This window comes from Chaetura pelagica, unplaced genomic scaffold (genome assembly GCF_000747805.2).
Source record: "Chaetura pelagica isolate M959 unplaced genomic scaffold, ChaPel_1.0 scaffold156, whole genome shotgun sequence".
NCBI classification, from domain to species: Eukaryota; Metazoa; Chordata; class Aves; order Apodiformes; family Apodidae; genus Chaetura; species Chaetura pelagica.
In genome coordinates, this window is record NW_009953694.1 from 362,071 (window position 1) to 374,226 (window position 12,156).

Below are 12,156 nucleotides of genomic sequence, written 5' to 3' on the forward strand. Positions count from 1 at the left end.
ACATTCCCAAGCTCAAAACAAAAGTTCCATAATGCATCGTGCAGAAACTACCGGGCAAGGTTCTTTGATCTGTGCTATGCGGGAGGTTGGTCTAGATGATCATAGTATTCCCTTCTGTCTTTAATCTATTGAGGTGCATTATGACAAGCTTAACATGTATTTACATGTTTCCATATAATTACAGAATGTAAGAGTGCATTTATAGAATGACAATTCAACTATTTTTAGATACTACTGTACATTTAGTTTATTAGCTTTTGTTAAAAGCATGTAACAATCTAGAGGATATAAAGTATAATTTACAAAAATATAAATCTTGGTTATTTTATTTTTAGTATTTCAACATATTACCATATCGTATGTGTTACTCAGAGAATGCATTTAATAACCCAGAATTGGGGGATATTGAGTATCTTTTGTTGAACAAATTATATATTAGGGAGGGGTAACCAAAGATGGCTATATTAACATACTGTTTATATGAAAGTTTATGCAGTGCACTACACTTGCATCCTGAAGAAAATACACATTTTAAGCTCTTTATTACAGCATTTTCAGTATAAATATGCAGATTAAAAGTATGAGTTTTTTAGGCAGAAGATATTGACTTTTGTACAAAAGTGATATCCTAAAATAAGCCTGACTTTTCAGATTCAATTCCCATCTTCTCAGTTAACTGAAGAGATAAAATGGTCATAAAAGTAGCATATAAAAACATATTTTAGTCCTTTGGTTATGGAAAACTTTACACTTAAATTTCTTGCTAAAAAACAGGTGTCTTGGATATATGGGTTAGGAAGGCATTTGTAAAATTATTGAGTTTCTGAGAGATGAACATGAAAGACTGATAACGATGGTAAAACATATCTTTCAAAGTGAGCACGTGTATTGTTTTAGTCTCTCCGCATGCTTTCTGTAGAGGAATTGTAGACTTGCATTCATTCAATCAACACAAGTGGATTTCCCATTTACAGCTTTCCCATTGTAGTTGGGCAGATGTGTAGATCTTATTAAAGATGTGTTTGTATGAGCTTATCGGCAGGCGCAAGTTTCAACCGACATATTGGGATATACCTTTAAAACAACATTTTTGTTCTCATCCAAGAACAGGACACTGAGTGAGCTCATTTTATCAGGAACGCAGCAGGGTTCTGGGATGCCGGGAATGATTCCTACTGCTTTTACGATGCTCTGGATTGTAGCATGATTTGATGGCCGGACAATCTGGAACAGAGAAAGAAACAGTTATCGCATAATTTATGTGCAGTTACTTTTCCAGATGGACTTGGAAAAATCCAACAATTACAGTTCCTCAAAAAGGAACTGTTTCTCAAAAAAATGAATATATGTGATTGCGTTACAGAGCCACGCACAATAGTAAGTCCCTCACAATTCCAGCTTTCCTGCCCAGGGTATATCCTACACTTCGTGTTCCTTATGCTGCCTTCATAAAACCAGAGGAGGGCACTGGTGGCCCAGCCAGCAGTCAGTAGCTTGGAGAAAGAATGTCCCAGATTGCACCTACTAGGTGTTGGGGGCAGGCATGCAGGAGAAAAGGAGTAAGGTGTGGCTCTCAGTCATAAGATGTTATCTTTTATTTTCTTAACCTCTCATCTGACTTGGAAAATTGGCTACTCTAGGTATTTCCAAAATAACTATCCCTATGTTCCAGTAGTATTTCTCATGTAAGCTAACCTGGAATTAGTCACTTTCCCCTGTAGTAATTACTGTTTGAAAAGAGCAGAGTGCTCCGCTTCAGAAGTAGAGTCCATAGGGGGAAGTCAGTCTAGAACAATGAAGCAATACAAAAACTATCTGACCATAATCCCATGACAAGCAAGTACTTCATACCTGCAGCTTTTCTGCTTCCCTCTGCCTTCCTCCCTAGACTTTCCCCCATCCCCCTGAGCTAGTGTCAAAGTGGGAGAAGAGCACAAAAGGCTGGGAGAGCAGGAAAGGTATGAAGTGAGGTTTCACAATAGCTTTACATCTATATGTCTCTACATCTCAGTTCAAGGGTACTGAGCAACAATTTTATTTCTACTATTGATTTTTAGATGCAGTAAACAATACGCGGAAAAATATTTTAGAAGTAGAGGAAGCCATGAGGCATAACAGCAGTGAGAATAAAAGGAAAAAGTTAAGGTATCTAAATAGTATATTGTTTAGTAGTTAAAAGTAACTTTTTTTTTTTTAGCCTTTATTCACAAGCTACATTTGATGCTTGTAGTCTGAGCAACTGAATAGTGCCAAACAGTTTTCACCATTTCTGTTTCTTGAGGTACATACAACCAAGCACAGATTTACTGGTGATGGAGTGACAGCTTTTCTCTGTCATTGCCTCAGCATAGTATGGAATGAGTGTGCTCCCATTACATGAATCAATAGTATGGCATGCCATAAGGCTGAAGCTTCAGTGACTCCTGTTCAGTTGCCATGCTTGAATACTGTCTCAGAAAATTAGTACAGTAACAAGAGGAAAATTGTGTTAGGCTTTTTCCTACAGTTTCAAGAGCTTACTGCACAGATCTGGTATATGTGGCACATAAAGTCTTTCATTGCTATTGGTACATAGCTGTGTATTGGTCCATAGCTGGTGGAAAATTACATCTGTGGGACAGTAAATAAGGATTTTGCACACCACATGGATGCAGATACTTCAAATGAGAAGAATTAATGCCTCATATATTCTCTGTTTTTCAAATACATAATTGAGTATATGCACTACATGATTTTTCATTTCAACATGAAAAGTTGTGTAGTCCATAAGTATAACAAAGGAGCTATTTTTAGGGTAATTCAGTTTTGAAACATTTGCTCTAAGTGTAACATATCAGCAAATAAGATCCAAACATTAATTGCTACTAAGGCTTTCAGATGTTCCTTAACTAAATTGACTTTCTTTGAGCTATTACAAGGAGAAACTGTGAAATCCATCCTTGATCGTTCAGGGCTTCAAGACAGCATCCTTATAGCCAAATCTCCATGAGTGACCCATCCTGGAAAGTGCCTTTCTGTAATTATCATATTTTGCTATAATTAGCAATAGCTTGTTCTCCTATGCCACTTGTCTGACGTACAGTATGAACCTGCAGAAGATCCTACTAGGATCTTCTCTAGCTGTGCAGTATCTAACATCTGCAAGGAACAAATAGGTGTGAAAGAAGTTTAATGTGAGCAGCTGTCTACCAAGACAACAGCAATAATTAGGTATCTAATGCCTGCAAATGTACACACTATGCACAAAAATGTTTATAGAGAAAAATGCTTAATATAGACTATTAGTCTGTACAGAATCTGGCTGCCTGAGCCCTATGTCTGCAGCAGAGCCAGACAGCACAGCCATCCTACATCCAGCCAGGCTCCAAGTTTTCCAGCTCTTCTGGAAACCTGGCAGAAGTGTTTGGCGATCATGGGCTAGGCTTCACATTAGCCTTTGTACAGATGTGCTAAAGTGGAAAGCTTGAAGAACAAATGCCCAGTAATGATGGCACTGAGGAAATGCCGATGTCTTAAATGCTGGCTACTAAGTTACATACAGCAGGCTATGTTCTGCTCTTAACCTCTAGGATATCCTAGCTCAGGAATATTTTTGACCTCATAAAATAAAAGGATGGTGATGAAGCCAAAAGGCAATTGAACAGCAGGTTTAAAGCACTTTTGACCTTCCCACATACTTCTATCACACATAGGACTAGCATTTATCCAGCAAACTCAGCAATGCAGCTAGTGATTATTAACCATATAAGCTAGTCTTCTCCCTCACAGCTCAGGGAATAAGAATTTCAGCAGTAAGGTAGGTGAACTTGTGACAAGATTTGTACCAGAGCTGTTTTGTATCTAGATCAAGATTTGCAATTCTTAAAGTAGGTGAGCAGAATGATGTACCAATACTTGGAAAAACATAGTAATACACTGTGATGATTTTCAACATGCCAGGCATATAATTCTACCCCCACAATTCTAAAAAGGTGCCTTGGAAGTAAGGTGTCTATCACAAGTTGACTGTCTTCCTGAATAGCCTTAATCTGGCCTTTGATTTAGGAGTGCCAAGATCATCTGCATGCTCTCCTGATTTAGACTATATAGGCAAGAACAAAAGCTGTTTTCCCCTCCATAATATTTAGCAATTCTTATGCTCTGACCTGAAAGATCATTCATGCTGATGTCCTAGTTATCTGTTTATTTCAAAACAGTAATTGTAAAAAGTTACAACTGTGATTCTGCCTCTTTTTTTTTTTTTTCTTTTCACAAACCTAAGAAAAAGTCGACCTCTTCCAAATCAAACCAAATCAAATCAGAGTGTATCAAATCCAAAATACCTGAATCTATGTATCTGTGGTTTAGTTTTAAATTCCTCTGGGGATTTTTGTTTCTTTGTTGTTGTTTTTTCCTGCACCAACATACTAGTGCAGTCATGTTAATTTATCTAGAAAACAAATATCAAAAGGAACTAAAGCAAGTAGTTTTGATTTACAAGGGAATCTTTATTATATAGCAAGTAATATATCTAGATAAGACATTAAATAAGTCAGCAATAGAAGCTTATATAACTATTCCAGCAAGAAATGGATCCACTCTATCCACTCCCTGTTTGTTTTGCCACCTTTTGCATCATGCTGTTTTGCTTACAAGAAGCCATTTTTTTTTCCATTTGATATGTATGAATGGTGCATTAGACTGTGGGTCTATGGCAGAGGACCCATATTCCCAGACTATGTTTTGTTGTGGTTAAGTAAAATGGTGATTGTGTTGCATAATCTCTGTACACAACAAAAAAGTGAAGTTGTATGTGAGGCTGTGCAAGCTTCAGTTTTTACTAGACTATTTATCGATTTACGGATACATGGTTCAGCATCAGCCAGCTAAACAAGAACATCTGGTGAGATTTATACACTGCACCATGATGTCTGGATTTTCATTGTTCCTGGACTTAAACAAGCCTGCAAATCTACTCTTCCTGATATCATACTACTTATTTCAACACAAACATACATCGTTGTTCCTGTATGCAAAGTAGAGCAGATTCTTGTCTCTGAGTTTTGAAACTTTCTGCTGTAAAGTACTTTCCATTATTTATGTGCTGAGTGAGCACATGCAAAAAGGTCAGTAGAATAAATAATCAGGACATTTGTGGATAGAATTGCAAAATAGTTACCATTTTTAAACAGACAGGTTATTCAATGCTTCAAATGCTCCCTTCCCTCATAACCTGAAAGCCCTAGAAAATGCTGATAATTCTTGTGCTGCAAAGGATTGCCAAAATATTTGCTTCTTTCCATAGAGCAAGTGAGTGGTAGTGGGCCAAATCAAAATTCCATTGGAGTAGGAGTTCATATTTGCCTCTCAATTACCAAATTTCACACTGCTTCTATAGGAGGAATTCTGTACAGTAGCTTTAGGGTGTTAACAGACAGCTATATAGTGTTTTCAGCCACATAAGGCAAATCAACTTTATTGTTCCAGCTGGATGATCTTAATTTTTAAAATTTAATAAATTAGAAAAGCACCAGAGAATTCTGAGACACAAATGTCAGCTTAACTAGAATTCTTATTTTCAAAGTGACAAGCAGTTTCTTAAAGTTAAAAATACCTGTTTCACTACTCTGCATTTTTCTCAGGTGTTACCAGTGGAATTCAGAAACACTGATAACTTATTTTATTATTAACATATAATACTCCATACTTCTGCTACCACAATAGAGTAGTTTGATGATTTAGTATGTGTACACATATTTTAATAAGCTGCATAAGTCTTTATGCTATGCTTTCAAGATATGAGAAATTGTAAGATAAACCCAAGACATTTTTCATATTCTTCAGATTACATTAAAAGAAAACTTGGAATCTTTCTTGCACTCTGATTAATAAATTTATGGAAACAATATTGCTTAAATTATTTACGATGAACAAGGCAACAGAACACAGCAAAAGTGGTAAAAATCTAAAGGAAAATTTAACTAAAGTAGTGGTTGGATATTCAGAACAGCAGGTAATACTATTTGCAAACTAACAACAACAAAAGGCATACTACCTTGGGCATTGGAAATTCACATGCCCCTGCACAGTAGTAGGCATCAAATGATTTGGGAGATATGATCCATTCATTCCAGCCAATATCAGCAAAGTCAACTTTCATGTATCTTCTTGAACAAATCCTTGGCTCATTCCATTGTTTTCGCCTTGCTTTCTTCATTGTTTTCTCATCAAAATTCAGCACCTGAGACTTTGTAAGTGTTTCTGCATTTTCTTGCCCTTTTCTCCTTCGGTCTTTGCGTGAGGCTTTTGGTTTCAAGGACTTGTAGGCATTCTCCCATATGTCATGTTTGTTGTATTTATTGTTGTTATAATCTACTTCTGGCAACTCATTGTTCTGAATAGAGCTAGAGAGGTATGTATCCCTCCTTACTCGGGTATCAGTAGAAGCATTAGTGGATACATTTGGGTCCCCATCATTGGAAGGGAATGGATCATAACGTTGTAGGGTGACTGCCACACTGTTAGGTTCAGAGATTGCAAGATCATTGGCATAAACTAGTATATAAGGTAAATGACTGGTAACCTGTTCAGGGAAGCCCTGGTATTTCTCCCCAGTGTCAAGTTCAGCGCAGAGAATGAGCTCTCCAGCGAGTTTTGATTCTTTTATGATGTGTGCAATGTCCTTTGCATGCCAAGCCCCTCGTCTTTGAAGAAACATAGTGATATTCCCTTTCAGTAGTCCATAGGCGGAATTCTGATGAATGCTTTGGAAAATGAGATTGAGTTGCAGGATCGGAGGTGTGTGTAGGAGGCGGCAGGATGAGTTCTTGGACCGCTTACAAAACACTTCTCGGTGCCGAGGGCGTTTCTCAGTGTAGAAGTGAAAAGTGGCAGCAAGGATCATCTCTGAATCCTGCATGGATGTTAGATTGAAGCAGTACAATGGCTTCTGGGCCAAGAATTCTGCAAGAGAGCAAGGAGAATGTGGGTAAATATCTGAGACCAAAAATGGTAGTGAAACTCTTATTTCTGTATAAGTGGATTTACAAAATTTGCTTCTCACCTCCTTCAAATAAGTTAGGATAGTGAGCTTGTCACTTCAGCTTAAAACCATGGTGAATAAGATGAGGAAAAAACCCTGACAATAGTTAACAGCAATATTACAATAATATCAGGACTGTCAGGGGTACAACTCTTCCCAGAGAATTTCAGTTTCAGACTACCTTTCATTCCAGGCAGACAAGAAAAGCAATCCTCACTTGTATTTCACTTATAACATAATGAAGCTCAGAGAAGCTATCAAACTTGCTGGTGGCAGAGCTCAGAAATGGTGCCTTACTTAGGATCTAACAGCTGAAAACCAGGTTTACAGTTAATATTACAGTTAATATTCAAAACGGTCTAATCTAAAGCTGACTGCAAAGATTCCTGAATGACGTCTTGGTGCCAACTCTGGGCAACAGCATATGAAGTTCGTAATCTGTAAATAGTGCACAAGAGGCATTTCACAAGGGGGCTGGAAGTTAGCAGTACAACACATTCTGGGGCCTGTAACTTTTTTGAGCAATCCTCCTTCAAGTATACATTGTGTAGGGGACTTGTGTTTTGATCTGCTTGAAGTTAGTGAGAACTACTCTTGAATAGGAGTTGACTCTTAAAATTCAAACTCCATTTGATACAGCTTCTTTGTAGCTAGTTGAACAATTTGTGTTCAGGTTACATGTCTACCCTCCTCTCAAGGAAAATGAACAGTTTTACACTAAGAACTGTTTACACCATGTTTATTTAAACACCAGAAACCTCTCCTAGTGTGTTAAAATGTATTTCCAGAATCAAAGACCATGCCTTCCCAGCCTATCATTGCGAAAAGTTGCCTTTTTAAAAAATAGCTTAAGAGTATACAGGGAAGTGGTGGTAGAGCCAAGGAGTGATTCCTGTTTTCCCAAGCTTAGACTGGTACTTAGCATACGTTAAAGGACTACAATGGGTAAATCTGCATCTTTAGTTATCCCAGGACAAACCCCCTGGAAGCCCATCTTGGCATACCTGGAAATTCTCTGGCAGCAGGAAGAAAAAACAAAACCATGCAAAACCAAACAAACCCAGCATCCAGTCCTCCAAGAAATACTTAATTTTCTTTTCTAATGCACTGTGGATGATGAATCACAGAGATTTTGGCAATAACAGAAGGGCAGAACTGCCACCTGTCAGAATTTTCTTCCTTTTAAGCAAAGTTTCATTTGAAAGATTGAAATAAGTAGTTCTACATCTCCCTAAATTGGTGCTTGCTGTCTTCCAGTTCATGCTGTATAGAAGGACTATGGACTATATACCATTGCAGATTAGAATGTTCATCAATCCCAGGCCCACACAGACATTCTGAAAGTAGAAATGTTCAAGTATGGAATTTTCATCTACACCATCTGCATTTTTTTCCTGATTCAGTGAAGTGGAACAACCTGTACTGGTTTCATAGGCGGTGAAGAGGCTAACAGAAACAGTATTCCGTGATGAGAACTGCTTTTTTTCTGTCTCTTCAGGACAGGGTTTCTATCAGTAAACTTGTAATCAACACTACTCTTATGCACAGGTGTTCACACTATGAAAAAAAAGTAAGAGTTTAGATTCTATTCAAGTCTTTGAAGCCTAGAAATTTCACAAGACTGTTTTTCAGACCAAGGAGGAGAATAATCATCCTTTATAATGCCAGTTTATTTGTAATGCTTGTTCATTTCAGAAGCCATATTTTAAGGAAAAAAAAAAGAAGCCTATTCACTACCTATCCCCACCTTAGCTGTACAGAGTCTTAAGTTTTGGATGGAGAATTATCATATCATGCTTTTACTAGCCTATCAAGCAAGCATTTCCCAGGTCTACTCTGAGTAAAGCTATTAATATTTTACTGTTTTTATCTACCTCTGATACTGTAGGAAGTTTAAAATTAGGAATACAAGCAAGATCTGTGACTGATACATGAAAGAGATTTGCAGAGGGGGGAAAAAAAAAAAAAAGCAAGTGGCCAAAGAAAATATGAATCTTTAGTAATTCACACAGAAGTGTGTTACATTGCAGTATGTGAAGATTAGCAAAACAGATTTACATGGCATTTCTGATAACATATTTATGAGAATGAAATATGCAAAGAGCCTAATTTAAAATATTTTAAGATCTGAAATTACATTAAGGCAAGGCTCTAGAGGCCAGAATTATACTTCCTTAGGTAATCTTGATTTAATTTTCTTGCACATATGCATTATGATATAGTCTTAATTAAACAGCTGGTATTTTCTACTATTTACCAAGGCATTTGCTTCACTTAGCAGAGGATGGATGATGTTCAGGCAGTAAGTCTGAGCTGCAAGACTCTATGTGGAAGTTTCATGGCCTAGGCAGCAGGCAATCGATGCTTGAAGATGGACAATAACTTAGTATTTCATATTTGGCCACAAACCACTTATGACTTGACTGTGTAACCTCAGTCAATCGGTGCTATTTTATACAAGTACAAAGTTCCCTGAAAGCTGGAAAGCACCTAAAGAAAAAAAGAACTTGAGAAATTAGTTCGTAGACTCTCTCTCAGCTCCTTATTAGAGCAATAATGTACTCATATTAACACATGCAGGTGATAGGTGATCAGATATTTATGAAACACTCTTCCTGAAGTTATAAGTACTGCTAGAAAAACATGAAGTTATATCTGGGACACATGCATATATATAAGAAGTGCTCACATTGACTATGGAGAAATATTACATACTCAATATCGCTGTCAATACCATCTATATGTAAGGGTTATGTAGGATGGCAATACAATTGTGTAGTTGAAGAGCATCCCATAATGCATATGACATAGGAGCAAACTAAGTTTGGACTGAAAGTTTGCACCTCTGGTGCCCACATTTTGACAACTGTAACTAATGCTGATGCTCAAGTGTCCCCTAACAACTTTAAGCTGCACCACAGGAACAGAACATTACAGATTTTGTGAAAGGTACATGTTTAAAAAAAGGAAGAAGTCTATTGCTTAGGTTACTGGAATGAAAATTATTGTACATTTAGTCTGTTTTGCTTATTCCAATAGGATCAGAGTTATCATTCATATTTTATTAAAGAACAGATGTTCCACATGACTTGTTAGAAAAACATGCCTATTTCTTCTCTCAAAAGAAAACACTAGAGTTTCTGGGAGGACATAAAAGAAAAACATACCATCATAAAAGTCTCTTCTTTCCCACTCTGCAATTTGTGTCCTTCTATGGTTCATTTCAGACTATTCATTACTAGGTTGATGAATTACAAAGGAAAACACAATTTATTGTAATTTATTGTCATAAAAAACATGTCATGGGAGTTTCAGCTTTCAGTCTGTATTACTCAGGACAGATGGGATCCAGTACAAAAGGTACACAGATGGCACACAGGAGATAGGGTTTTGGACATAGGTGTGTTTCATTTCCATTGCATGGAAAGACAAGTTACTTCCAAGAATCTCTGACTTGGTTTCAAAATTATATTGGTTTGTAATTATTCAGTACAGTCTGTCTATGGGAAGAAAATGCTGCTCTTTTAGTGTTATAAACCCAAACTGAAACCACTTCTATGCAAGTAACTTGTTCGGCAGATTAATTGAAAAATTAAGAAAAATAATATAGTGCAATCTTTGCATTCTTGCCAAACCAGTCTTATGGTCCAGGGCTTTAGGTAGCAGCCAGTATCAGCTGCTCAGTTCACAGAAAAGTACAAATGATAGTAGGAGGTTATGGAATAACCATCCACAGTGGAAGTTCCTTCCTAACCTGTTAGCAGCTGCTAGCTGATGATCTAGAGCATGACAATTTATTTCTCTCCCAAATGTCTGTGATTGCTTGACATCCTAACTCCTACATTTCTAGACATTTTCATTGGCCACTTACCCTTCCATTGGGATCTTCTCCTCCTTGACTGTGAATACTTTGGCATAGGTTAGAAATTACATTGGGGTGCACAAGAAAGTATGAGTTATTGTGCAATATTGTAGTAACCATTCCTTAAAACACTGTATGCTTCATTGTATTCTATACATGAGACTTTTAACTGTAGGAGAAATAGACTGGAACTTACAAAAGCAAATTTTGAATTTGTCTATCAAATGAGCCTATTAAAAATGGGTATTGCTGGCTATGTAAAAAAATAAAATAATTGTATTTTAGAAACTGATGTAATTCTTATCTTAAGAGCTAAGATCTTAGTTGTAACCAGTAGTAGTTAGTAAGAGTTAACCAAGGAAGGAAGGCATTTTCCAGAAAAGCTATTTTGGGTTTCCTTGGCAAAGTATAGCAAATTTAGAGCATGCAAGCCTCCTCTTCTTATTTTTTTAGCAAGACTGGGATAATAAAGTGTTCTGACACAGTGTATATGCTCTTCCACCCTCATGATCAAGCCAAGTAAATCTGGGAAGAGGGAGGTCAAACATCTGTCTCCTTAGGTTTAGGCAGTGCAGACAATTTAAGATCCCGAGCCGCGTGAGGCGGTCCGTAGGCGGCAGTCTTCCTAACAGAAACTCGTGAGCCTGCGAGAGGAGCCGGAGGGGAGGACCCGCGGCTGAAGCGCTCGCTACTAGTTTTGTGCTCGAAGTATCTCTGAAAATATCTTTCGACACAGTGCGATGTGCACTGGGGATAGCGCTTCTTTTGCCGATTGATGGTTTGCGTTGGCAGCCACGGAGGCTTTGTGAAGGGAAATGCCGTGCTAGATGCTCTTGGGGGAGGGGATGGGGCCGGTGAAGCCGGGGAAGGTGGGAGACCTCCGCAGAGCAGAGGGGCAACACCGTGCCCATGTAGTTAGCAAGGGTCCCCGCAGTACTCACCCAGCCTGACACCCCCCGCAATCAATGACAACCTCGGCGCAAACCCGTCACTTTAAAGCGAAAGAGGAGCGCGGGGGCTCCGGCGGTGCCCCTCGCGCTCGGCCCGCTTACCCGGCCTGGCTTTGAAGCTGCGGACCGTGTTGCCGTCGCCGGGACGGCTCCCTTCCCGGTTGTACTTCTCGTAGAGCTTAAGCATGTGGACAGCTACCATGTCCTGCGCGATGCTGCCCAGCGCAGGGGGCGGCGAAGAGCCCCCGCGGCGGTCGGGGCCGCGGGAGGACGAGTCCCGGGCGGCCGTCGACTGGACGGGGCAGGCGGGCTGGCGGCCGGTG

At 38.6% G+C, this 12,156-nt stretch overlaps 1 protein-coding gene across 1 annotated transcript in view; it reads right to left on the reverse strand.

Annotated features, from left to right (window-relative positions):
- Positions 1-577: 577 nt before the first annotated feature.
- GDF10 (growth differentiation factor 10) overlaps positions 578-12,156 on the reverse strand; it is a 14,770-nt gene continuing 3,191 nt past the window's right edge. Inside the window, exons 2-4 of the mRNA XM_010000355.1 lie at positions 11,936-12,143; positions 6,035-6,942; positions 578-1,224 (exon numbers count right to left, since the gene is read on the reverse strand). Of these exons, the coding sequence (XP_009998657.1) occupies positions 1,033-1,224; positions 6,035-6,942; positions 11,936-12,143 (1,308 nt within the window). The 3' untranslated portion in view covers positions 578-1,032. The remainder of the gene's footprint in view (positions 1,225-6,034; positions 6,943-11,935; positions 12,144-12,156) is intronic.